General features: G+C 48.4%; 2 protein-coding genes across 11 annotated transcripts in view; both read left to right on the plus strand.

Annotated features, from left to right (window-relative positions):
* The window catches only part of ANKRD65 (ankyrin repeat domain 65), an 85415-nt gene extending 65743 nt beyond the window's left edge, over positions 1-19672 (plus strand). For 6 of the 10 annotated variants that reach the window (XM_053280639.1, XM_053280637.1, XM_053280635.1 and 3 more), the window contains 5 exons: positions 5144-5337; positions 13832-14076; positions 15053-15287; positions 15896-16448; positions 17156-19672. In XM_053280639.1, coding sequence (XP_053136614.1) covers positions 14070-14076; positions 15053-15287; positions 15896-16448; positions 17156-17626 — 1266 coding nt within the window. In that variant the 5' untranslated portion in view covers positions 5144-5337; positions 13832-14069 and the 3' untranslated portion in view covers positions 17627-19672. Of the gene's footprint in view, positions 1-1614; positions 1708-4384; positions 4547-5143; positions 5338-9344; positions 9483-13831; positions 14077-15052; positions 15288-15895; positions 16449-17155 lie in introns of those variants that run through there. The other 4 variants (XM_053280641.1, XM_053280642.1, XM_053280644.1 and 1 more) reach the window with 4 other exon arrangements.
* Positions 19673-21296: 1624 nt separating this feature from the next.
* Positions 21297-25943, plus strand: MRPL20 (mitochondrial ribosomal protein L20). The gene is made up of 4 exons (XM_053281158.1): positions 21297-21462; positions 24003-24113; positions 24633-24710; positions 25708-25943. Exons 1-4 carry the CDS (start codon positions 21376-21378, stop codon positions 25879-25881), a joined length of 450 nt encoding a protein of 149 aa, XP_053137133.1. The 5' UTR covers positions 21297-21375; the 3' UTR covers positions 25882-25943.
* The last annotated feature ends 1557 nt before the right edge of the window (positions 25944-27500 follow it).

Below are 27500 nucleotides of genomic sequence, written 5' to 3' on the forward strand. Positions count from 1 at the left end.
GAGGCCGACAGTAGAAAGTGTTCCAGCCAGAGTCATGTAATGGGAGTAATAATAATGAATATATCTTTAGCAGCAAACGAGAGGGGTTCTTTGCATGTTCCTTTGACACAGCTGGGTGTATATATCCCACTTTCCCTCCCTTTAAAAAACCAAACAAAAAACAATGGCAAAACTTCCAGAGGGATTGGGGGAATGGGAGTTGCCCGGGTGACGGCACAGATGCTAGGCAGTCAGTGCCTTCTGCAGTGTTTGGGACATGACTGTGTCGTGGCCCTGGAGCTGTCCAGGGTGCTGATCCTTTTGCCTGAGCCTTGCTCTCTCGTGGAGCTATCGGAGGACTGACTGCTCCCGGGGTTTTTCCCTCCACCCAGATTCCTGCCTCGGGTGACATCCTGGTTCAGCTAAGGACCATGCTTGGAAAAACAAAGTATGTTGTTCCCCATGGGACAAATATCGGGCGCGGGGAGGTGCTGGAGATTAGCTGCCGAAAGTGCTGGTTTGAACCTCTCTTCTGTGAGGAGAGCTGGCCTTGTGGTAGCAGGCAGGAATTGCCCCCTTTGCTAAGTGGGGTCTGCCGTGGTTTGCGTTTGGATGGGTGGCCACATCTGGCCGCTGTAAGATATTCCCCTTAGGGGATGGGGCCCCAGCACAGTGAAAGAGCATCTGCCTGCTTGCATGCAGAAGGTTCCAAGTTCACTCCCTGGCAGCATCTCCAGGTAAGGCTGGGAAAGACTCTTGCCTGAAACCTTGGCGAGACGCTGCCAGTCAGAGCGGACAATACTGAGCCAGATGGACCAAGGGTCTGACTCGGTATAAGGCAGCGTCCTATGTTCCTCCCCCAGCAGTCTGTGCCTCAGGGCCATAGCTCAGTGGTAGGATGCCTAATTCACATGCCAAAAAATTCCAAGTGGCAATCCTAGCATCTCCACTTGGGAAGATTTTGGGTAACTTGCCAGCGACCCTGGAGAACTGCTGCCAGCCAGTGCTGACAGTGCTGAGCTCGAGGGACGCAGGGTCTGACTCAGTAGGCGGCAGCTTGTCCAAACTCCTATGTGGCGCTGCCATCCCCCATGCCGTCCAAGTGCCTGTTTTCACTGGGGAAACGCTGCAGGCCTTTATGCTGCCAGATCTCAAGATGTCAAAACCAGCAGACACTAATGTTCTGTAATAATGCACTCTCTTGGGCAAGAGGCTTTGAAGTAACACTCCAAGCCTCCGAGGGGAAATTAGGCAGCAGTTCTTATCCTCCACCATCGCACTTAATATAGCCCAGAAGAACGGCATCCAATCCAGATGGCATCCTGGGAGGAATAAACATGATGGTTTGCACAAAATGTTCCCGGGAGAGACACAGTGCTTGCTTCTCATCCGCCAGATTTCGGGACCTAATGATCTGTATAGCCCTCCCTGGCGCCTTTTCTTTTCCTGCCGGCTTTGCTCGGTAATCGGCCTAAATGGGGAAAGGAATTGTGGGAGTGGATAAAATCCCGTCGCAAAGGAATCGTGGATGAATGCCGGACGCTGCCAAACTGAGTCCGACCCTGGGTGCATCCAGCTCAGGATTGCCTGCATAGGTTGGCAGCAGCTCTCTGAGGTTTCCAGCTGGGTATTTCCCTGCGCAGAGCTCTGATTCTTCTCCAAGGGAAGACGTTGGGCCCACACTGGACCACAAGCCTCCTCCGACCAGGTCTCAGTTATACAAGCCAGGTTGGTGATCAAATTATGGATGGTTTCGATCTTATTTTGAACTGGCATTACAAAGGAGCACAGTTCGTCTCATTAATGTGGATGCTTCCTTACAGGCATCACAATGGATGGGTGAGTCATCGGCTTTTCAATGATAGCTCCCCAAACTTTCCCCGCTCCAAATTCCGCCTTTTGGGAAAGCGTTGTGATATCTTGCCTTCCCGTGATTATGGAAATAAAACTGCTGCTTGCTGAGAATGCGTCTACTGCTCCGATATGAAGAGACGTTTATTGACTTTTGTCCGTTCTGTTCCTCCTTAGGTCAAGGGCTGGTAATAAATTTGGCTCAGGAAGCAGTCAAGGAGGACTTATTAATAAGCAAACAGAAAACTGGAAGGCGGGGGCAACCTCTTTGGGGCCTTCTCCCCTCTGGGCAATCGGAGAATTCTTCTGGAAGAGCAGAAGGTTTTCAAGTTCCCTCCCTTGGCAGCATCTCCAAGATAGGGCTGAGAGAGTTTCCTGCCTGCAATCTTGGAGAAGCCACTGCCAGCCTGGGTAGGCAATACTGAGCTAGATGGACCAGTAGTCTGACTCAGTATATGGCAGCTGCCTCTGTTCCTATGACATCTGCAGGTTCGGAATGGATCTGGTCGGATCTGGTCTCGACTTTTGCTTTCGTGCACAGGCCTAACAAATTGTGTTGTGGCAGGCCCTGAGAGTTCGAACCATCTTTCCTACCTCTTCCTTCCAAAACTTTGTTTTCACCCAGCCGCCCGCTTGAATCATCTTCCTTCAACACCCCGGCAGCGTGTCAAAAAAGAAAATAAAATTAGCGCCGGCCGGTTGACACTTCTGAAAGAACCTTCACATCACAAGACTTCTGCCGTGGGAGGTGTCAAAGGGAGGCTAAAAGGAACACTTTCTTGTTTGCGAGCTTCCAGAATAATCACAGGACTGGGGAAGGGGGGAAAGAGGGCTCTTAAGGATACGGCAGTAAAGGGGTCAGTGGCAGCGATTGGCTGGCTTGCCCTGAGGTCACGGGCAAGCGAGGCCAGGGTCCCTGGCCGCCCCTGACGGAGCTGTCCTCTGATCCCCAAACAGTCATAATTCACTAGTAGCAACTAGCACGCACCCCCCCCCAAGAATGAATTAAATGATGACAGTTTCTTGGGCAGTCCAAAGGAAACAGCGATACCCAAAGAGGAGGTTGCCCATTATGTCTCTGAACGATTCACCACTCTGACCATAGGAAGCTGCCGTATACTGAGTCAGACCATTGGTCCATCTAGCTCAGTATTGTTTTCACAGGCTGGCAGCAGCTTCTCCAAGGTTGCAGGCAGGAATCTCTCTCAGCCTTATCTTGGAGATGATGCCAGGGAGGGAACTTGGAACCTAGATGCTCTTCCCAGAGCGGCTCCATCCCCTAAAGGGAATCTCTTCCAGTGCTCACACTTCTACTCTCCCATTCGTATGCAACCAGGGCGGACCCTCCTTAGCTAAGGGGACAAGTCCTGCTTGCTGCCACCAGACCAGCTCTCCCCTCCAATCAGCCCCTTTTGGGATAGGCGGGTCATTCTCTGGCTTGTCTGCCTCGAGTGACGTGATGAGGCTTGATGAGGAGGCACAGCAGAACGACCTCTCTGCCGGTGAACCTCTCTCCTCTGTATCGCTGGAGGTATCTTCTTCTTGGAGAAGCCGCTGCCAGTCTGTGTAGACAATACTGAGCGAGAGGGACCGATGGTCTGACTCAGCATATGGCAGCTGCCTATGTTCCTATGAGTTGCGGGTTTCTGCTTGCTGCCTTCTATTTGGGAACACTTTGGAGTGAAAGCCGGAATCTGAGATGGTTTTGAGCAGGGTACCTCAAAAACCACCTTCTCCTTGTTGTGCCTACCTAGCTGTTGACCCTGCCCGGAAAGGGTCTTAGCAGATCCTCCCCTTCACTTCCGGAGTATCAGGAATTATCCCTCCCACTGCCCCAATATTCCTGTATTCAGTTAATGCATGAATTAATTGAATGTATCATGTTAATTCATTAATTGAATTGCATAAGAAGAAGACAGAGCATCGATTGATATATTCTGGGGGGAGAGAGCGAGATGATGCTCTTCCTCCAAGGAGCCTAGAGAGCACCACACGTGGTTCTGTTGATCCCCACAACAACCCTGTGAGGTAGGTTAGGTTGAGAGAGGGGGGGCTGGCCCAGAGTCACCCAGTGAGTGTCATGGCTGAACGGGGATTTGAACTCAGGGCCTCCCAGTCCTAGTCCAGCGTTCTAACCACTGCACCACGCGGCCTCTCAGCTGCCAGCACTGAGCCAGAGGGTTAGACTAGAAGATCTCTAAGGTCCCTTCCAGGTCTGGAATTACAGGATTTTTGGGATGCATGCATCGGATTATGATGTTGTGTCTCTGGATTCAGTTTTTATTGTTTGAGGCTCGTATCCCTTTTGTGTGTGTCTCGTGTCCTCTTCTGACATCCGTTTTTCATGCAAAATGAGACCGCTTCCTTTATTCTGTAAATGGGAAAACTCCCATCAAACGATTTCCTTTTCAGCAGAAGGCTCTCTGGTCCATTTACTGGCTGTGTAGGCTGATATATTCTGCAAACAGATTTTCATCATTTGCTTGGAAGCTTTCACGGCCGCTGACAATGTTTCCATTGTCAAATTCGAAAGCGTCCCTTCTGAATTGTTTTTATCGCCCTCCTTCGTAGCAATTTTAGCACTCGTACCTAATCCAGAAAGAGAGTTTGCCCCTGGTGAGGCGGGGGAAAGAGCTGGTCTTGTGTTAGCAAGCATGGATTATTGCCTTTGCTAAGCAGGGGCCACCTTGGTTTGCATTTGGACGGAAGACTACATGTAAGAGATTCCTCTAAGAGCATCTGCTTTGCATGCAGAAGGTCCCAGGTTCAATCCCTGGCAGCATCTCCAAGATAGGGCTGGGAAAGACTCCTGTCTGAAACCACGCTGAGCTGCTGCCAGTCAGTGCAGGAAATACTGAGCTGGGTGGACTAATGACCTGACTCAGTAGGCAGCTTCATCAGGTGCATCCAGAGCTCTGTGGTAGAGCATCTGCTTTGCATGCAGAAGATCCCGGGTTCACTCTCTGGCAGCATCTCCAGGTAGGCCTGGGAGAGACTCCTGCCTGAAACTTTGGAGAGCTGCTGCCAGTCAATGCTGGCAGTAATGAACTAGATGGATCAATGGCCCTGGTGCTTAGTCTTTCCCAGCCCTGCCTGCTGATGCTGCTGGGATTGAACCGGGGTCCTTCCGCATGCAAAGCAGGAGATACAGCCACTTTCTGTCAGAAATCTTCCAATCCTGCTTTGACATCTTCGCTCTGACTTGTTTCTCTTGAGAGTGAGATACACGGCTGTTATGATTTACCCAAGGCCATTTTCCCATCTCTCTAACCACTCAGTTACAGCTTTCTTTCTTTTTCTTTTTCTTTTTCAGGGAAGGGGAATCATATTCACAGATCTGCGCTGTCAAGAGTGCCAGGTGCACAAGAAGATGGATGTTGTTACAGCCCCGTGCCTTCCGCGATCTCTCTGCGTGACTAGAATCCTCGTTTGGTGGTGGTAGAATTACCGGCAGATTAGTTCTTGGTGACTCAGACTGTAATCCGAGGCAGCTTTTTGCAGAGTAAGGTAAGAGGCATCTTCCCATGAGGTGAGGTAGTAGTCCTTAGTGGCAGATTACTGGGTCACCTGCAGGCTGGCAAAAGTACCTGCGTCCTCATCTGTTTCCTCCTTTCATGAGAGCCACTCTTTCCCTTCCCTCTTCGCTGCCATCATTGCCTCCCTGCCTGTGCATGCTCCTTCTCCTTCTCCTCTGCTCTGCTGGTTATGAAAAGGGGTTATGAAAAGCGAGGGGCACTGCTCCACTGGTTATGAAAAGGGGGCAGCAGAAGAGAAAATAAGAACAGTCTTGCTGATAGAGAGAAGTTTTTCTCCCTCTTGCACAACACTAGAACCGGTGTGTGTGTGTGTGTGTGTGTGTGTGTGTGTGTGTGTGTGTGTGTGTGATCCCACGGAATTGATTGCCAAGAAATTCAGGACTGGCAAAAGGAAGCACTTTCCCACACAGCACACAATTAACCGGTGGAACTCTCTGCCACAAGATGTGGCGACAGCCAACAACCTGGATGGCTCGAAGAGGGGTTTGGATAGATTCAAGGAGGAGAGGTCTATCAACAGCTACTAGTCAGAGGGCTATAGGCCACCTCCAGCCTCAGAGTTTCTGAATCCCAGTTGCAGGGAGCAGGAGAGAGGGCATGCCCTCATCTCTTGCCCGTGGGCTTCTCAGGGGCATCTGGTGGGCCACTGTGTGAAACTGATGGGCCTCGGGCCTGATCCAGATGGGCCTGATCCAGCAAGGCTGTTCTTGTGTTCTTGTTTTGAAAAGAGAGAGTCCGAGGATATGAAGAGTAGGGCTGAGTTTAATTCCCTGCCTCACCCACACAGTATTGTCTACTGCTGGAGTAAGTCCATTGAATTCCATGGGGCTTACTTCCAAGTAAACATGGCTGGACAGCAGGTAGCAGAAAGACAAGTTTTGTTTCAGCTTGAATGTTCGGGAGGAGCGGATGAAAAAAAATCAACCCAAGCAACCAGCATGGGTAATAGAGACTGTTGTTTTCCCCAGGCTGTGTTCGAGAAAGGATAAGTGGTAATGAACCTCCTCTAGTGTTTAGACAGAGAGCAGGCCCCCGAAGCTCAGACCTAATAAATCAATTTTGATTCGGTGCACTTTTCCAGCCTGCCACGGCTGCTGAGAGCTGAGGAACACGCACATATTATAAATCAGTTGCATCTTTCGATGTTTCGCTCCGACACGTCACTCTTGGGGATATATCCCGATCCCCGGCCTTGCTGGGGTTTCGTTTGAATCAAAGTGTGAGCTGGGGTTGTGGTACAGCCAGTGTGAATTATTGGCGTCTGGGAGCCCTCAGGCCTCTGCTTAGGATACGAGCCAGCTGGGATGGTTGGTACGATTCGATTCGACGAATATTTATATAGCGTTTTTCAACCAAAGTTCCCAAAGCAGTTTACGTAGATGAATGAATGAATGAAGATGCCTCCCTGTCCCACAAAGGCAGGGGCGTATCTAGGGTGGGGCAGGCAGGGCACGTGCCCCGGGCGCCACTTGAAGGAGGGCACCACTTTTTAAAATTAAAAAAATTGGCTGCCGAAAACAAAATGGCCACCGTGCATGCTCAAATGGCCTCTGTGAGGTCCTAGGCCATGCCAGGCCTCACAGAGGCCATTTGAGCATGCGTGGTGGCCATTTATATATATATATATATATATATATATATATATATATATATATATATATTTAAATGGCCACAACACAGGCTCAAATGGTCCCTGTGAGACTCTAGAGGCCGGGGGCGGGGGAGGAGGAAACCTTTGCAGACCCCCCTCCCTTGGCCTTTAGGAAGCCCCCCGAAGGGGCTACAGGTAATTTTTTTAAAAAAATTAATATAATATAAGTCACTGTACACATATTCAGATATGACTTGTATGTGACCTTCAGATTTGTATTTTTCAGCTGATATTATGGTAAAGTTATCTGAAATATGAGTGTCAGATGTTTGGACAGGGGGCACAATTTCAGTGCTTGCCCCAGGCGCTATTTTCCCTAGATACGCCTCTGCACAAAGGGCTCACAGTCTTAAAAAGAAACACAAAATAGACACCAGCAACAGCCACTGGAGGGATGCTGTGCTGGGGATGGATTGGGCCAGTTGCTCTCCCCTTGCTAAATAAAAGAGAATCACCACTTTTTAAAAAAGGTACCCTAGGAAGCTGCCACATACCGAAGCCAGCCTGTGTAGGCAGTACTGAGCTCGACGGACCAAGGGTGTGACTCAGGATACGGCAGCTTCCTATGTTCCTAATGTGCTGCTTTCCAGATGTTTCCACCCTCGGCCCCCATTTATCACAGCTGGGGATGATGGGAGTTGTAGGTGAACCACACTTTGCCTATCCCTGAACATATTCCGGGAAGAACAAAGGAAAACCTCACGTCTGCAGGGAGGTGCGTGCTCACCTCTCACATCTCCATCGCCTGCATGCTCACAGCATCGCCACATTGAAATCTCTGCACTGTTGTATATTACCTGTACCGCCCACTTCCTAAAATGATGGGGGGCGGGAGAGAATCAGACCAGCGAAACAAACCTGTTGATCCAACAGAGCCATTTCAGATGCTTTAGGGACCGTCCGTAGAATCAGTCGATGGTCAACAGCTCTTGAATGCAGCAGGCGGTGGCGTCATCAGGGGCAGGTGGGGGAAAGAGAAGGGGAAACTGAGCTTAGGCCATGCTGTGTGTTTGAAAGAGGGAAAGAATACGTAACGAGCCATTGGGACCAGCTCTCAAGCCGCAGTGTGGCTTCTGCGTTGAACCCAGCATTGTGGTGCGCCTCGTTGGAGAGATCCGCACATTTTCCTCCCCTCCACAGGCCGGTAGTCTTAAAATAAACCCTCACTTTGGATATGGCCTAGGATGCATTGAGGGGCCCATTTTAAAATCTTGTCTCTGGGCCCACTCCAACCTTGGGATGTCCCTGATTGAGGAAGACGTCCTCAGTCGATGCAAAGCAGTTTTAAAAGCCCCTAGAATCTTGTGTGTGTAACGTGATGTGCAGCCTTTTTGTGGTTACGACGCGACAAAGGAAGCTGCCTACTGAGTCAGACCATTGGTCTATCTAGCTCAAAATGTCTACACCGACTGGCAGCCGCTTTCCCCCATAGGTGTCTTTTCCCCAAACTAAAAAAAAGCCCTCAATGTGGTACCCTTGCCTCATAAGGAAGGTGCCCTCTTCTGCACCGTTCCGACTTTTATGATATCCTTTTGGAGATAGGGGTGGGGTTTTTTACACACAGCTTGCATCAGCTCTGGAACGGAGGCTGTGCAGTCACATATCAGACAGATTTACCTCGAATTCCCTGCGAGCTATCGGGGAGCATTGGACATGCAATTTGGGCTTTTCATTGCTCGTTAGAGGGTAAAGGTAAAGTGTGCCGTTGAGTCGGTGTCGATTTGTGGCGACCCTAGAGCCCTGTGGTTTTTCTTTGGTAGAATACAGAAGGGGTTGACCATTGCCTCCTCCCACACAGTATTTTTATTTATTTATTTATTTATTTATTTATTTATTTATTTATTTATTTATTTATTAAACTTCTGTACCACCCACACTTTCGTTTCTGGGTGATGATGCCTTTCAGCATCTTCCTCTATTGCTGCTGCCCGATATAGGTGTTTCCCATAGTCTGGGAAACATACCAGCAGGGATTCGAACCGGCGACCTCCGGCTTGCTAGTCAAGTCATTTCCCTGCTGCGTCAATATCCACTCGGGTCATTAGAGTGTAGCCAGATTCATATCCAGGGTTAAAAATAAATAAATCCACTTTTTGCATCAGCTCTTTTGGGACACTTCCAACTCACAGTAAAGCCTGCTGTGTGGGAAAATGTCCTGGAGACCTATAGATTGCTCTCTCAAAAAGTGCTCTACAAATGCTGAGATCGTTATTATTTCAGAAAATCTTCCGCTGTCTCCCTTTCCATTGAAAATCCCCACCCAAGACTGTTGGTTCAGCTCCAAGGAAGATAGATCACTTAATTATCTTTCTGGCTGTCTCTCTTAGCATTGCAAATGAGTCCAGGAGAGTGGCGCAGAATATGTTCGGCTTGTGACTGAAACGGATGTTCGGCTGACAAGAGAAATCATTAATGGAGATAAAGCTGCCCCAGAATCCATTATTGAAAGCCCTTGTCAACGGCTGGTAGGATTCCTCTCTCATTAGCATTCTTAAGAGGGAATTCAGTGAGGATTGGCAGTGGTTTCTTTGACCTTCTCCTCGGGAGCCTTCCATAACACGCTGGAGCGCCGCCAACCTGAAGAAATGGAGCTTGCACCTGCATTTTGGATTGATGCAAACCAGTGGTACAGAAGTGACCAGGAGTGTGTTGCCATTGAGGTTGAGCCCCACCCCTCCTCCTTTAGCCCCACCCAACTTGCACCAGCCCCGCCCATCTTTGGCTGTCCCCTGTTGGAGGTTAGGCAGTGGGTGGCCTCAGCATCCAGCAGGCTGGGAATCTGGAGGCGTGAGGATCCAACCAGGAAGCAAGAGACAAATCTAGCTTGCCCAGGTGGTAGAAATAAGAAAATACCAGAGTGACTTGTCTCATTGCCTGGATAGGGACTCTGGGTTTATATTAGAAGCTGTTTTTTACATTTCTTCAGGGTGGACGTGAAAACTGCTAGACCAGGGTCTGTTCATCCCATTGGTCCTTTGGCTTTCCCCTGCTACCCAAGATCCTTTTCACTGGAGATAGCAAGGACTAAACCTTGGGCTTTCAACTGTGCATGCAGGGCAAGTGGTTTGCCACTGAAGCATGGGCCCTCCCCATCTCTCACATGGCAAGAGGATCCCTGGTAGGGCGTCCCATTTCTTATGTGGTGTGGGGATTCCTGATAGGGTGTCCTATTCCTTATGTGGTGTGGGGATCCCTGATAGGGTGTCCCATTTCTTATGTGGTGTGGGGATCCCTGATAGGGTATCCCATTGCTCATGTGGTGTGAGGATCCCTGATAGGGTATCCCATTGCTCATGTGGTGTGAGGATCCCTGATAGGGTATCCCATTTCTTATGTGGTGTGAGGATCCCTGATAGGGTGTCCCATTGCTTATGTGGTGTGAGGATCCCTGTTTGCTATCCTATTGGAGCAACTTGGAAGGATGCCTAACCCTTTCCTCTGGAGGTAAAAGATGCAAACATTATACAGCTTAGCTACCAACTTTCCTCTTGGCTGCAGGGTTAATAGCAGTTTGGGGAGAGCAAGACTCACATCAGAAATGTATCACTCCCTTTCCCCCAGGGATGTTACTCATATCAAAACTGGAGGGCCCCAATTTTGCTTGCAAGTTTAAAAACAAAAGACAACCCAATCAGACATCTCCCACACCATGTCAGTTTTGGTTCCGGTTTGCAAAATTCCAGCCAAGCGCTGAAGAATAAATCAAGCAACAGTGAGCACCTCTTTCATTCTCCTTTGCCACTCTAGCACCACCTTGTGGTTATCTGGCGAACCTGTTTTCTTCGTTGGTGGTTTTGTGGTTGTTTTCTGCTTGCACATATAGGCCTATCAGGCATAGAAACCAAGACATTAGAATATGACCGCCATGGAATTATATGTTCAACCTCTTGTTATTAGGAGTGTGCATGAACTGTTCGGCGCCAAATCAGTTCGCCTTGAACTGGGCCGCTTTAGCGGCTTGATCGCAAACTGAACTGGAGGCTGTTCAGTCTGCGATTGAACCGAACCAAGCCCGGTTCGGGAGGCCCAGTTCGGCATTGAATGGGCAGTTGGGAGGGGGGGCAGTGAGAGAAGAAGTTGTTCAATGGTCTTACCTGCCTGGCGTGGCTGCCGCCGCCACCATTCACTCCCCATCCCACCCCCTCTGGCACAGCCCAGTCGCACAGGATGCCACTTTTAGCAAGCTGCCCATGCAGCAGTGGCACAGTTCCAGCCTTCCAAGGACCCCCACCCTCACCGGATTCCCCTTTACAAGTATGACTGTGCTCAAACTTCTGAACCAGTTTAGTCAAACAGATCAGACCTGACTGGCCAGTCGGTTCGACCGAACCGGTTCGGCAACATGCGGTTCGGTTCAAATTCGATCTGAATTTGAACCGAACCGTGGTTTTTTAAAAATTCATGTCTCTTATCTTAGAGAGCGCCTTCTTCGGTATAACCCGCACCACACATTAAGGTCCTCTGAGGAGGTCCATCTTCAGTTGCCACCAACACATCTGGTGGCGACTCAGAGGAGGGCCTTCTGTGTAGCTGCTCGTGGGCTGTGGAATGCACTCCCGGCAGAAATCCGTAATCTGAGTTCATTATTGGCCTTCAGGAGAGCCTTTAAGACCTCTCGGTTTGGCCTGACCTTCCAGTGTTTTTAAATTGTTTTTAAACCATAAAGGTTTGGCCTGCTTTTCCAGGGTTTTAAAAACAGTTTGAATTGTTTTAATAATTTTTTTTTTAATTACATGTTTATATCCCGCTCTTCCTCTAAGGAGCCCAGAGCGGTGTACTACATACTTCAGTTTCTCCTCACAACAACCCTGTGAAGTAGGTTAGGCTGAAAGAGAAATGTCTGGTCCAGGGTCACTCAGCAAGCGTCATGGCTGAATGCGGATTTGAACTCGGGTCTCCCTGGGCCTAGTCCAGCACTCTAACCACTACACCACGCTGGCTCTCCATTAGAGAGCCAGCAAAAACAAAAAATAATGGCTTCAAGAAACAGCCGGCGTGGGATGTGCCCCCAAGCTCAGCTTCAAAGTCTGACCCCTGCCCTACGATCGAACTCCGATGCCGGTAATAGCAAGTCACTGTGTAACAAGGAGGAACATCCGAGACATGTCAGTGCATGTCGGCCTGTCTGTAACAAGATAGCCGACTGTCTTATGTTTTAATCCCAAGTGACCCCGGATCTTTTCAGAAGTAACAATGCAGCATGGGCTGGTTGCCAGACCGGGCTATTTTATAAATACCACCTCACTTTTTTGTCTTTAATGCAAGCATGCTCATTCCATCGAAGTGCATATATACGTAGGGAAGCCAGGCATTCAGATATACCCTGTCATATGTCCGATATTTAACCGCCCAGAGACGAAAGTTTGGGGCGGTGTACAAATTTGACTGGGGGTGATTCGGCTCGACCCTGAACCTTCGAACTGGTTCGAACCAGTCCAGTTCGAAGGTTCAGGGTCGAGCCGAATCACCCACGGTTCGGCTCAACCCCGGAGAGAGAGAGAGAGAGAGAGAGAGAGAGTTTTGGGGTTCATTGAGCTTTTTCTTTTAATTTTAACTTACCCCCTCTGGGGGGTTTCTCCAAGGTGGCGGAGCGGGGTCCGTGGAGGTTCCCCCTCCCACCACCGGCCTGCCTTTCCTTAAAAACCATCCAGAACATTCGGGCGTCTTCGGCCCCTTCCGTGCCTATTCCCTGGCGTAGCGGCCATTTTGGAGGCTGCCGCACCTGCACAGTGGGACCCTGTTTGGCCAAAGGCTGTCGCAGCTGGGGGTGATGGGTGTTGTATTCAACAGCATTTGAGAATCCCTCGTAAAGCTCCCCCTCTCTAGAGGACGTCGGGCAAATACTGGTATTTCCTACCGGTATTTACAGGGAGGAGAGCCGGCCTTGTGGTAGGAAACATGAATTGTCCCCTTTGCTAAGCAAGGTCTGCCCTGGTTTGCATTTGGATGGGTGACTACATGTGTGAGCACTGTCAGATCTTCCCCTCAGGGGATGGAGCCTCTCTGGGAAGAGCAGAAGGTTCCAAGTTCCCTCCCTGGCAGCATCTCCAAGATAGGGCTGAGAGGGATTCCTGCCTGCAACCTGGGAGAAGCCGCTGCCAGCCTGGGCAGACAATAATGAACTAGATGGACCAATGGTCTGACTCGGTATATGGCAGATTCCTATGTTCCTAATATTATAATAATTAATATAAAATATGATGATGATAAACTATGTATCGTACAGTGAAGAATGACCTAACTCCATTGAATATTGTGCTTCACAATCAATATATTATGTCCACACACACGCTGACAGATCTGCGGGCCTCCGTCTTTGGATGATGGAATGTTCCTTTGGCAGAATTTCTGTGTACACAAGGAAGGCAGGAGGGCGGAAAAACCAACAGAGCCATATCCTATTAACCATTAGCAGGGAAGCCACACCCCCGCCGCCCTCTTAGAGCTCATTTAGTCATTAATTCAGCAGCTTTTTAGCACCCTGTCGTATACACAAGTCCCGAGAAACCATGCAGAGAAGAAAGCTCAATGGCTCCGCTTATGGCCGCATATTAATGGGACACACTCTGCCAGGATAATACAAGTATATGGCCTGCTCGCTGATTGCTTGTTTGGATTCTTCCTTGGGAGAGCCAGTCATAGGGACATCGGAAGCTGCCACATACTGAGTCAGACCCTTGGTCCATCTCGCTCAGTATTGTCTACCCAGACTGGCAGCGGCTTCTCTGAGGCTGCAGGCAGGAGTCTCTCTCAGCCCGATCGTCCTCCCCAGTCCATATTTCTGCCGGAGTTGGACTTTTCTGTTTGCAAACAGAATCCACCATGAAAGAAGGACTCGGTTCGAAGCACGGCATCGCGGCTCAAGGAGAAACGTGATCCGAGGAAAGGCCAGAAGGTTTTGAGGGTGAGGGAATAACGGAGGACTTGAGACAATAACAAAAAAATCGTGTTTGGGAGTAAACACACTATTGTCAAGGTGCCTGCAAAGCAACACACAGCTACAACTTTGCACTGATTCTGAATAAGGAGCTCAGATCAACAGCGGAAGGAAAATGAGCGGTAAGATTAAAAAAAATCCCCCCCCACCCCGTAGAGTTGTTAGGAGGAAGCCACGATCTTCAAACCAAAAGTGGGATTGTGCGTGTGAGATTATAACTCAGTGGCAGAGCATATGCTTTGCCTGCAGAAGGTCTCAGGTTCCATCCCTGACTTCTCCAGATCAAGTTGGGATACACCCAGCTGAAACCCTGGGGGAGCTGCTGCCAGTCAGTGCTGGCTGTACTGAGCTAGCCGGACCAATGGTCTGACTCCGTTTGGCAGCTGAAGATGTTCATCAGGAGGATTCCTAGCTCAGTGGCAGAGCAGCTGCCTGGCATGCAGCAACGCTCAAGTTCAATCCCTGTCATCTCCAGATAGGGAGATGTTTTGTTTCAGTTTTTGTGTGAACCACCTTGGGATTATTTTAATGAAAGGCGGCATATAAATGTAACACTAAAATAAATAAGATAAAATAAATAGGGTTGGGAAAGACACCTGTCTGCAATTCTGGGGAACTGCTGCCAAACAGTGTTGACAGTACTGTGCTAGATGGACCAAGGGTCTGACTCAGTAGACAGCAGCTTCCTATGTTCCACCATCTGTTACCTGACCTGCTTAATTGGAATTGCCAGGGGTTGGATGCGAGATCTTCCATACGCAGACTGTGCATTCAGCTGTGGAGCTCTGCTCCTTGACCCTCAAGTCAAATAAACCTTGATCCGTGTCAGAATTGTAGCTGATGGTTGATGAGATCTCCAACAATCTGCATATTAATCATTCGCTCCTCTTTTAGCCACTCCATAAATACGATGAATAAATAAGTAAAAATCAGGCTTTTCGCGTATAATGTTTTAAAAGTGTTATCGATGGTTATTTTAATGGTTTTATATGATTTAAGGATTTGAACTGTTACATTGTTAGATCCCTTCCCACTTCTCTCTTTCTCTCTTTCCTCCCTCCCTCCACATCTTCCTTCCTTCCTTCCTTCCTTCCTTAGGTGCAGGAGTTGCCGCAGAGCTTACGAGGAGATGGATGCTGCTGAGCGAGGAGGCAGATGCAGACAGAAACCCAACTGGTGGGGACGGCTACGAATGGACTGCGAAGGCTACCAAGAATAACCCGATCCTTGCTGCTGGGCAACAGAACTGGAAGGGGCTCCTCCAGGCCGCCACAAATGGCCACACACAGCTGGTCAAACAGCTGCTACAGCAAGGGGCCACCACCGAGAGCAGGTGAGGTGGTATTCAGAGGCATCTGGCCTCTGAGGCTGGAGGTGGCCAATAGCCAGCAGACTAGTCACCATTGATAGGCCTGTCCTCCGTGAATTTGCCTAAGCCCCGTTTTAAAGCCATCCAAGCAGAGAATTCCATAGGTTAACGATGCGCTGTGTGAAACACGTCCTTCCTTTTGTCAGTACTCAATTTCCTGGCCATCACTCCCATGAGATGACCCCTAGTTCCACTGCTGTGAGGGAGGGACAAAAACTTTTATTTTATTCGTGTATTAGAAACATTTAATATACCGCCCACTCTGAAGACTCCAGACAGTGCACAAAAACATGCAAACAAGGCAACATTGAAAATTGCATTCTAAATTAAAAACGAAAATAACGAACAAAGAACAAATGAGTTTTAAAAGGTCACTCTGTCCACTCTCTCGACCCCATGCATCATTTGATAAACCTCTACCACGTCTCCCCGTAGTTCAGCCGTGTACATGCTTCTTTGTTGAATCCTGACCTGCACAAAATTTGGCTCGCCGGTTTTGGACTACAGATCCCATCACCCCCTGCCATGTGAACAAACCTTTTAAAAAAAACCCACGTTTTGACCTTTTTCAGAGACGAGAACGGGTGGACGCCATTGCACGTTGCCTCCTTGAACGGCTATACCGTGTTGGTCAAGTTCCTGATCCAGCGAGGCGCAATGGTCCAAGCCGCCAGCCCGGCGTCCTACACGCCCTTACACTATGCCTCCTGGAGTGGACACACCCACGTGGCCGAGTTCCTCCTCTCCCGGGGCGCCCCGGCGGCCGCGACAACCAAAGGCGGCCTCACCCCGCTTCATGTCGCGGCCGCCAACGGACATACCCTGATGGCACAGCTGCTCTTAGGTCAAGGATGCGACCCCACCAATATGGACATCCACCAGTGGTCCGCCTTGCATTGGGCAACAGCTGGCAACCAGGTGCACATCATGGACTTGTTGATTTCCCGGGGCATCGACCCCGATCTGGGAGATGGCGAGGGCAAGATTGCTCCGCTCCATATAGCCGCTGAGATCGGAAGGACAGAAGCTCTCCGGTTCTTGCTCGCCAAGGGAGCTGATGTGGACGTCCAAGACGGCCTGGGAAGGACTGCTCTTTCCATTGCGTCTAACAACGGCCATCAAGAGGTTGGCGTGTACTTTCTTGGTTTATGCCTCTCGGCTGAACGACGGTGGCCCGCCGGCTGGTTCTTGGACTACGGCTCCCATCATCCCCAGGCACAGTGGTCAGGGGTGATGGGAGTTGTAGTCCAATGTCTGCGGGAGGGCCAAAGCTGTGCAGCCCTGGTTTAAAGCTAATTTCCAAAAAGAAGAAGGAGCGTGTGTGTGCGGGTCTCTCCCTAACAGGGATGATTCTTAGGGGTGGCGGGTGCTTCTGCCCCCAAATAATATTTCCTGCTCCCCATTTGACTTCCCCGTCCACTAGTCTGGAACTTGACAGCAAATTGTCAGATGATACAGTCGCAGAACATTATGGTTCTATAGCTCGAATTTGTTGTTTTATAAGTTCTCCAATGTTTAAAGAAGCCTTGTTCACTCACTTCTCTACCCCAAAACAAGGAGCAGGAGCCAGGAGGCGCCTCCAGCCTCGCAGGAGCCAGGAGGCGCCTCCAGCCTCGCAGGAGCCAGATCCAAAAGGGATCCCCAGATATTGTTGACTACAACTCCCAGCATCCCCAGCTGCAATGGCTTTTCGCTGGGGATTATGGGAGTTGTCATCAATACAATCTGGGAATCCTTATTGAAGGGGACCCTGGTCTTCTTTTCCACCCAGTCCACTTTTGGAGGTCTTAAAAAGCTAAACGGATGTCACGCTTCCTCTCTGCTCTCTTTAGATGGTGGAGTTACTCCTACGGAGCCAAGCGGCGGTAAACCTGGCTGATCACTCCGGCTGCGCCGCGATCCATAAGGCCGCCACGGTGGGACACCTGCTCACCATCAGCCTCTTGGTGGAAGAAGGTGCCGCTTGGGTGAATGGACGGGACGGTCTCCATCTTACTCCTCTTCACCGAGCTGCCAGCCAGGGCCACGTCGATGTGGCCAGCTACCTCCTGGACCACGGAGCCGACGTCGACGCGGCTGGTTGGTTGGGCAAGACCCCATTGCACCTGGCTGTGGAAGGAAGCCACCTTCCTGTGGTGGAACTCTTGTTGGCCAAAGGGGCAGATCTCACGCGGAGAACGTGGTGGAAGGAGACGGCCAAGGAGCTGGCATCGGAGAGTGCCAGATCCGGAGGTGCCTGCAGCCAGATGTTCCCCAGGCCACCCCAGTCTTACCTCACCTGTGCTTCCTCCACAGACTCCTGAATGGCCCCCAAGTTTTGGCCCTCGGTACTGTGACGAAACGTGGGTAACTGAGCAAAGAGGCACCTTTTAAAGTGGCGATTCTCTTCTATTTAGCAGGAGGAGAGCAACTGGCCCTATCCGACCCCAGCACAGCCTCCCTCCAGTGACTGTTGCTGGTGTCTGCCTCATGTTTCTTTTTAAATTGTGAGCCCTTTGGGATCAGGGGGCCATCTTATTTATGTATTATTTGCTTTTCGATGTAAACCATGTTACTAGATGGGCCTTCTCGAGGGCCCATATGAATGCCCTCCCTTTGGAACTTTTGGATGGTAGATATAGTAGAATACGAACTGAGCAGAGATATTGCCCCTGTAACTCTGATGAGATTGAGTCAGTCGCACATGTTGTCCTGTGGAGTGTCTTTTATATAGACCTTAGGCGAGGTTAGAGTGCTGGTCTAGGACTGGGGAGACCCGAGTTCAAACCCCCATCCAGCCATGATCCTAGCTGGGTGACTCTGGGCCAGTCACTTCTCTCTCAGCCCAACCTACTTCACAGGGTTGTTGTGAGGAGAAACTCAAGTAAGTAGTACACCACTCTGGGCTCCTTGGAGGAAGAGCAGGATATAAAAAATGTAGAAATAAAAATAAATTAATTAATTGACCCTCTTTTATATCATCTGCATCAAATATTTGCTAATAGATATGAATTCATCTCTCACACACACAGTTGCAAAATTCTGTTCTACAATACGAGTTCGTTGCACCCTGCTCCCTAATGGTTAGATCCAATGTGCAGTGATGTTATTTATAAGGCTATGTTTAAAATGTTATATGATTTTAGATGTTGTGTTATTGGCCAAAGACCATAATAAAGACTGACTGACTAACTAACTAATGTAAACCGACTTGGGAACTTTGGTTGAAGAGCGGTGTATCAATATTCGAAGTAGTAATCTTGGGAGGACGTTCCTTCCAGCCCATTTTCATTGGGCAGCGATACAATTTTAGAGCAGTGTGTGTGTGTGTGTGTGTGTGTGTGTGTGTGTGTGTAGCAACTTTTAAAACACCATTGCAAAAGTGACCGCAGCAGACCCGAGGGTCAATAACACACCAAAAGCTGAAAGTATATTAATGTGATCTCCTACTTTCCATCTCTAGGGGTGCAGAGCTGGTCACAAATCACATGGAGTGTTCATCTCCCTGAGATGGTACCCAGTTAGTTCATTCCTAAAACCTGTAAGTTACCCCTGCTAACTGAGCGACAAGGCACCTTTTAAAAGTGGTGATTCTCTTTATTTAGCAGGGGAGGAGCAACTAGCCCTATCCGTCCCAAGCACAGCATCCCTCCAGTGGCTGTTGCTGGTGTCTAGCATGTTTCTTTTTCAGATTGTGAGCCCATTGAGGACAGGGAGCCATCTTTATTTATTTGTTTGATTATATCTGTATAAACCATTCTGGGAACGTCTGTTGAAAAGCGGTATATAATCCATCATATTTGTATTCATATCCGTAATCTCAGTTGCTTGTAGGAAATGTTTGTAAACGTTAATCCTCGGGGATGTTATGCTTATGAATAAATTAACAGGATATATAGATATGTAATAGAGGGAAACCATTTCCAAATGGACATTTACTCAGGGATGGGAACCGTTTCTGTCTTATTGGAACAGAAGGCACCTGACTCAAACATGCCAGGCAAAAAGTTCTTTCTGTAACATAATAACGTATTACGCCTTTTAGTTACTATAAATGTTATACACTGCATATTGCTATAGATTAATTTGTATAAATGTATTGTGTCGTTTTTTCCTTTCTGTCTTAGTCTGCCCTCCTTTTAAACTATATACAATGGTTTTATGTTTTGTTTTGTTTTTGAGATGGTGGAAATTATTATGATCAACATGTCCAGTTTTAATACACAGCTGCAACTATGAATATGTATTAGCAAATTAACCTTGCTTTGCATGTGATTGTCCTGGTTCATCTGGCTTTGTTTGACATGTAAAACTTTATAATACCATTCAAGTTTGTTAGTTTTTAAATAAAGGCATTTCCTCATCCCTCACACATACAATGGGAAGTGCTTGAACCTTTAAGATTTTATTGTTTTTTAAAATAGTTTTTTTAAAATTTATGTCCTGTTCTTCCTCCGAGAAACTACCAAATGGCGCAGCGGGGAAATGACTTGACTAGCAAGCCAGAGGTTGCCGGTTCGAATGCCCGCTGGTATGTTTCCCAGACGATGGTAGACATCTAGATCGGGCAGCAGCGATATAGGAAGATGCCAAAAGGCATCATCTCACACTGCATGGGAGGAGGCAATGGTCAACCCTGCTACCTGGGCAAAGAGGCACCTTTTACCGTGGTGATTCTCTTTATTTAGCAGGGGGAGAGTAACTGGCCCTATCCACCCCCAGCATAGTACCTCCAGTGACTGTTGCTGGTGTCTATCTAATGTTTCTTTTTAGAATGTGAGCCCTTTGGGGACAGGGAGCCATCTTATTTATTTATTATTTCTCTGCGTAAACCGCCCTGAGCCATTTTTGGAAGGGCGGTATAGAAATTGAATTAATAATAATAATAATAATAATAATAACCCCTCCTGTATTCTACCAAAGAAAAACCACAGGGTTCTGTGGTCAGCACAAATGGACACCGACTCGACGGCACACATTACTTACTTCCTCTGAGGAGCCCAGAGTGATGTACATGGTTTGTGTTTGTTTATTTTAATTAATTAATTAATTAATTAATTAATTAATTAAAAGATGTATACCCCACCCCTCCAGTACACTACTGCTTGGGGTGGCTCATAACATTCATAAAAAGTTAATGTTATCCACACAACAGCCCTGTGAGGTAGATTAGTCTGAGAGAGAAATTAGCTCAGAGTCACCCAGTGAGTTTCATGGCTGAGTGCACATTTGAACTCTGGTGAAGTGGGTCCTCGTCCCACCCTCTAACCACTATGCCACACTGACGCTTTGAGACCTTAATCACCTTGGAAGGTTTCCCTTCTGCAATGGAGGATACGAAGTTGGAAAGAGTTTCCTCTGGGCTGCATGAATAGGGTTCTGTTCACTTTTGGTTTCACTTTCTGTTTCCCTGCCCTATGACTGGCATTCATCTCCAGACCCTGCACTCTCCTATTAGATGCTTAGAAACCAAGGATAGTTAAACAGATATTTGTCACCCACCAGAAAAAGACTGGAGTTAGGAGCATAGGAAGCGGTCTTCTACTGAGTCAGATCATTGGTCCATCTAGTTCAGTATTGCTATCTCAGACTGGCGGCGGCTTCTCCAAGGTTGCAAGCAGGAATCTCTCTCAGCCCTGTCTTGGAGATGCTGCCAGGGAGGGAACTTGGAACCTAGATGCTCTTCCCAGAGCGGCTCCATCCTTTAAGGGGAATATCTTACACAATGCAGTTCAACCATCAGGTCTCCCATCCATATGCAACCAGGACAGACCCTGCTTAGCTAAAGGGACAAGTCATGCTTGCTACCACAAGACCAGCTCATTTTGCGGGTGGGGTTTTTCTGCAGGGTGGAAAGACAGGCTCTACTGAAATCTTGGATGCCTCCTTTGATTTCTGCCAGTCAGTCGCAATCCATCCCAAAGGAGGAGTCTATGGAACCCGGAAGTCCAGCGCGTCGGGCACTCTAGACTCTTTCTGCCTCTATCTTTCCCCACCTCTAGGGCGTTCCTTGCAGCACGTGGATCCGGGTCCTCCTGCTCTCCCGTCCTTTGCAAAGCCTAAAGGAGCTGCCATGGTCTTCTTAACCTCCGCTCTTTGGATCCGGTCCCGTTTGACGGATCGCTTCTGGCGCAAGCAAGAGATCCTCCGGTATGCACGGGTAAGGAGCCAGGATCGGGGCCCCCCGACCCCCCGCCCCGCCTTCTCCCTGGAGACCCCATAATTCCAGTGCCCGTTTAGCCAGCAGTCAAGCGTGGCGTGGCGCCTCCACGCCCAGAGGCAGTCTACCTGAGAATCCTGGTGAGTTGATTCGATTCAGCCCACCTTTGAACTTGCTTTTTTTTTTGGAGAGGAGGTCCTGTGGTAGCAAGCATGACTTTGTCTCCTTAGCTAAGAAGGTTCTGCCCTGGTTTGCAATTGAATGGGAGACTAGAAGTGTGAGCACTGTTAGATATTCCCCTCAGGGGATGGAGCCGCTCTGGGAAGAGCAGAAGGTTCCAAGTTCCCTCCCAGGCAGCTTCTCCAAGAGAGGGCTGAGAGAGATTCCTGCCTGCAACCTTGGAGGAGCCGCTGCCAGTCTGTGCAGACAATACTGAGCTAGATGGACCAATTGTCTGACTCGGTATATGGCAGCTTCCTATGTAACTCGTGATTTAAACCACTTCACAGAAGGACTCGACTGTAATGACTTAAATCACAATTTGAATCACTAGCTGGGAAGATGCTGTTCAATAATCACTTTCTAGGACAAGTACATCCTCGTTGTCCAATGTAGCAGGGGTAGATGTGGGTTTCATTTTTACAAGGGACGTGCACACCATAAAAGCTGCATGCTGCACACATTTCATAAGTTTTGGGGCAGCCAGGCCTTGCATTTCTAAGTTGCACGGTTTGTATTTTGCAGGCATGCCTGTCTTATCCACAGATTCAGGAACCTGATAAAAATGTTCCCAAACAGGGACTGTTGGCATGATAGTATATAAATAAAAAATAAAATAAATGATAGGTGTCTCCCTTCTGCAATGGAGGATACACTCAAACAATTCCCTCTGGACTGCATGAATAGGTTCTGCTCACTTTCGGTTTCACTTTCTATTCCCCTTCGCTTTCCCAGGCATTCATATCCAGACGACTTCTCCTTGCTCAGATCTCCCATGTTTACCCAGAGCTAAGACAACTCCAAATTTAAGATCCCCCCCACTTCAAAAGTTGATGTTAATTACAGGTTATAACTGCATTTACCAAGGAATAGGACTCTAAATTTAAGATGACCTCCTCATTTCTAATATCAGAAAACTGCTGCTAATCAGAGTAGACTATTCTGAGCTTAGGAACATAGGAAGCTGCCATATACTGAGTCAGACCCTTGGTCCATCTAGCTCAGTATTGTCTACATGGACTGGCAGCGGCTCCTCCAAGGTTGCAGGCAGGACTCTCTCTCAGCCCTAGCTGAGGGAGGGAACTTGGAACCTAGATGCTCTTCCCAGAGGGGCCCCATCCCCTAAGGGGAATATCTTAGTGCTCATATGTAGTCTCCCATTCAAATGTAAACCAGGGTAGACCCTGCTCAGCAAGGGGGACAATTCAAGCTTGCTATCACAAGGCCAGCAACTCCATTCCACCAGCTCTAGACTTGGATTTAGGTAAATACAGTACTCCGTTCCCCCAAATGCGCGATTAATTCATTGGCCTCATTTAGTCCAATTCACACGTCTACAGACATCTGCACAAGTGTACAGCTGTCTGTACAGATGTTTGTGTGAATGACTGTCCCTTGGTTCGTTTTAACAAGGAACTTGGATATAGGCTCTGCAAATGCATGTTACAGATAGGAAGTGTTCTTCTGCGTTCAGCATAACCTGTGAATGACTATACCTTTGTACAGATCTGTACCTGTTGACTTCAACCACAACAAATATTTATATACTGCTTTCCAACAAAAGGGTCCACAGTGGTTTACACAGAGAAATAATCAATCAATCAAGATGGCTCCCTGTCCCCAAAGGGCTCACAATCTAAAAAGAAACACAAGATAGACACCCGCAACAGTCACCGGAGATACTGTGCTGGGGGTGGATAGGGCCCGTTACTCTCCCCCTGCTCAATAAAGAGAATCACCATGTTTAAAAGGTGCCTCTTTGCCCAGTTAGCTGTCAAGCCTTGCCTTTCCGCTTCCTGGAGGGATCTTCTAGCTGACCTCTCCGGGAACCAGGAGATAAAACTAGATGGAGCTTTGGTCTGATCTAGCGGAGGTTGTTTTAAGCTTTGTCTGATGCAATCGGAACGTTTACTGTGAAATAAGTCCCACTGGCCTGAGCGGGATTCTCTCCCATGTAAGTTGCTCAAAAACCTAAGGGGAAGATCAACTGCTCTAAGATTATTCAAGGCGGTATAAGGTGGGAAGGCATGTATATGGGACCCTGCCAAGAGCCAGCGTGGTGTAGTGGCTAGAGTGTTGGACTAGGACCGGGGAGACCCGAGTTCAAATCCCTATTCAGCCATGAAACTAGCTGGGTGACTCTGGGCCAGTCACTTCTCTCTCGGCCTAGCCTACTTCGCAGGGTTGTTGTGAAAGAGAAACTCAAGTCTGTAGTACACCGTTCTGGGCTCCTTGGAGGTAGAGCGGGATATAAATGTAAAATAATAATAATAATGTATCATGGAAACAGACCATTTCCACCTTCCTTGTCCCCCATCTAGCATTTTCGAGGACGGAAAAACCGCTGCTATAGCTTGGCCGTCCGAGCGGTCCACAGAGCTTTTGTGTACGCCACGAGGGCCAGAAAACTGAAGAAGAAGGACATGAAAATGGTAAAGGTTGACGCTGAGATGTTGGCGATAAAAGTTGTGAGGTTGCTGTGACTCTGCCTCATTTCCTGGGTCCCACATCCTCTCTCTGGGTCTTCAGCTGCGGCGGTCAAAGGGTGGACCTGTCCTCTCTGTACTGTATATATTTGGTCTTGGGAAAGGCTATTGCACCGCAGTGATGTTGGTTTTCTGGGAAATTTTGAATTGGACATGTTCCGGAAAATATTCCGACACCTTAAATCAGATCGGATTCGATGGAACTCTTTTGAGATCGATTTAGCAAAGACACTTTCCAAAGTAATGTTGTGTGTTGCTTAAATGTCTTTGGTGTTTTTGCAGTCGCCGAAAATACTTGCAGTTCAATAGTGGTTGAATATAGAAAAAACTTTCAATAAACTGCGCTTTATCGGCAGTCCGGTGCTGGTACACTAATGGATAACTCGAGACATTTGTTAAACAGAAGTGGAGTTCATGGATGTTTTTAAACCGATTCTCATCTGAATCTTCAACTTCTGCTTTCAGCTCTGGAGAACCAGGATTGAAGCGGCCGCCCTTGAGCATGGGGTGAAATATCACGTCTTCATGGGCAATCTTGCTAAGGTGATTTGCTCTTTTTCAAGTTTGTTGCCTTTGACTTCTCCTACGTTGCCGCCTTGGAGTCGGCATTCAGATCTGCACGTTTCAGGAGCTCCTTCTAGGGGCTGACACCTTTAGTCTGTTCATCAGCGACCTCTTCGCTATTATTTAAATCATCAGCTGCTTTCGGTGAACAGGAAGCGGCCTTCTGCTGAGTTGAACCCTTGGGCCAGCTAGCGCAATATGGTCTACACTGACTGGCAACAGCACTCCAGGTTTCAGTTAGACGTCTTTCCTAGCCTTACCTGGAGATGCTGTTGGGGATTGAACCTGGGACCTTCTGCATACAAAACAGATCTCTGCCATTGAGCTATGACCCTATGCCTTATACTTAGGAACATAGGAAGCTGCCTTTATAGTGAGTCAGATCCTTAGTCCATCTAACTCAGTAATGTTTACACTGACTAGCAGCAGCTTCTCCGAGGTTGCAGGCAGGAGTCTCTTTCAGACTTACCTGGAGATGCTGCCAGGGAGGGAACCTCAAACCTTCTGCATGGAAAAAAAGATGCTCTTCTTCTGTGCTACGGCCCCATCCCCTAAGGGGAATATCTTACAGTGCTCACATGTCTCCCATCCAATTGCAAACCAAGACAGGCCCTGCTTAGCAAAGGGGACAATTCATGCTTGCTGCCACAAGACCAGCTCTCCACCTCATGTGAATTGTATAGCCCCTTGCTCTTAAAAAAAACAACAACCCTCCCCTTTATGAAACTTTTATTTTTTTCTGTCCGCTCTTTGGGGACCTCAGCCTGGGAAAGCATTTTATGTTGGCCGACGTTTTCAGATTATTTCTTTATGAATTGTGCTGTTCCCACAGTTAATTTCTGGGGATGAGTCGAAATCACAACCTCTACAGTTGGATTAAAAATAATTAAATCACTCTTTGATTTGAAGCTGCTTGGCGCCAACCGGGTTGCTAATATCCTGGCAATAACTGACTTCTTTTCTCCTTACCTTTTAGTGTCAGGTGGAATTGAACCGCAAAGTCCTGGCCGACATGGCGATCTACGAGCCAAAGACGTTCAAATCCTTAGCCGCTTTGGCCAAGAGGCGAGGCGAAGAAGGCCTGCTGGCGGCCCAGGAAGACGGAAGGGAACCCGAAGGGATATTCTCACGCCTGGTGAAACTTTACTGAAGTTGTGCGATGTCGCTCGCTCACGACCCCGTGCTAAAATTAAAAAGAGACGTTTCTTTTTCTGTTGGCCTCCATTTTTGAACCAAAACATCCCTCTCCCCAGAGCCTCAGAATCAGTCCCGTTGGCGCGGTGAGGCCGACCTTTCTTTCTCATCTCTCCGGGACCTGGTGCGGATTATACCCTTGACTGCAGGAGTTTTTGCCTGGCAACAGCCTTTGAAAAATTGCTGCCTTTTCAACTGAGTGGGACCTAAAGGGCATGCGCTGATATTGGGCAAAGGGCTCCTGAGCAGGGGCGTAACTATAATAGGGCAAGGGGAGACAGTTGTCTGAGGGTCCCCCCAGAGGCAAGTCACATGACTGACTCCCCCAGCCACACACCCGCCCGGGCTTCCTTCGGTTGTATTCATCCTCCGAAATTGATGTGAGTGTTAAGACCTGGAACTACCAGAACAGCACGTCTTTCTCTAGTGCCATTAAATGACTTGCATCGTCCACAATTTACGAAACCTTTAAAAAAAGAATTTAGGATGCTGTTCTGTTGAATTTAGGATGATGTTCTGTTGTGGCACATAGGTTTCTCTCTCTATCCTCTCTATCCTCTCTCTCTCTCTTTCCCCCCCCCCCTCTCTCTCTCTCTCTCTCTATCCCCTCTCTCTCTCTCCTCTCTCTCTCCTCTCTCTCTCTCTCTGCTCTCTCTATCCTCTCTCTCCCCTCTCTCTCTCTCTCTCTCTCTCTCTATCCTCTCTCTATCCTCTCTCTCTCTCTCTATCCTCTCTCTCTCTCTCTGCTCTCTCTATCCTCTCTCTCTCTCTCTATCCTCTCTCTCTCTCTCTGCTCTCTCTATCCTCTCTCTCCCCTCTCTCTCTCTCTATCCTCTCCTCTCTCTCTCCTCTCTCTCCTCTCTCTCTCCCCCCCTCTCTCTCTCTCCTCTCTCTCTCTCTCTCTCTCTCTCCCTCTCTCTCTCTACCCTCTCTCTTTTTTCTCTCTCTAAAATTTTTACTATGCTTTTTGTTTCAGCCTCATTTAAGATTTCTTTACTTCATGAGCTGAGCTTGGGGGTGGGGGGCATTTTAAAATTGTCTCTGGGCCCACTCCAACCTTGCTACGCCCCTGCTGCTGATTTAGGTGCTAAATCCTAACCCCACATGTGTATCTCCTCCCCTTCTAAAACCAGGGAGCAGAAGGGCACCTTGCTGGTGTCCCGAGATTCTGCCGCCTGCGGTGTCCGCCTCGCCTCATGAAATGGCCGCTCCTACGCATTAGAGTGATGCGGGGAATTCAGGAAGCCTTTCGGGGACCCATTTTGGCTCAAAGACTCCAGCTGTCTATTTGGGATGAGGCTGATTAATAAAATGGTGGCTAAGGATGATGGGTGTTGTAGTCCAACAATATCTGGGGGATCCAAGTTTGAAAAGGTGTGCATTGAGTTCCCTTCCTTTCCTTTCAAAAAAAAAAATCTTTGGTTATATTATGTTTATTTGAAATTAAAATTTAAAAAGATCCCAGTCAAAGCAAGTTAGGGCTTTTGAAACAAGCAGCTAAGCTTAGATCTTTTCTGTAAAACCTCTGCCACGAAAGAGTGCTTCTGTGCATGTGCAAAGTCCAAGGGGCGGCTT

This window comes from Hemicordylus capensis, chromosome 16 (genome assembly GCF_027244095.1).
Source record: "Hemicordylus capensis ecotype Gifberg chromosome 16, rHemCap1.1.pri, whole genome shotgun sequence".
Taxonomy (NCBI): Eukaryota; Metazoa; Chordata; class Lepidosauria; order Squamata; family Cordylidae; genus Hemicordylus; species Hemicordylus capensis.

Bases quoted from the DNA above. Each gene is read 5' to 3' on its own strand.
- MRPL20 (XM_053281158.1), top strand. From the start codon at position 21,376: ATGGTCTTCTTAACCTCCGCTCTTTGGATCCGGTCCCGTTTGACGGAT. The intron at 24,114-24,632 runs GTAAAGGTTGAC...TTCTGCTTTCAG, and splicing joins AGAAGAAGGACATGAAAATG to CTCTGGAGAACCAGGATTGA. The intron at 24,711-25,707 runs GTGATTTGCTCT...CTTACCTTTTAG, and splicing joins TCATGGGCAATCTTGCTAAG to TGTCAGGTGGAATTGAACCG.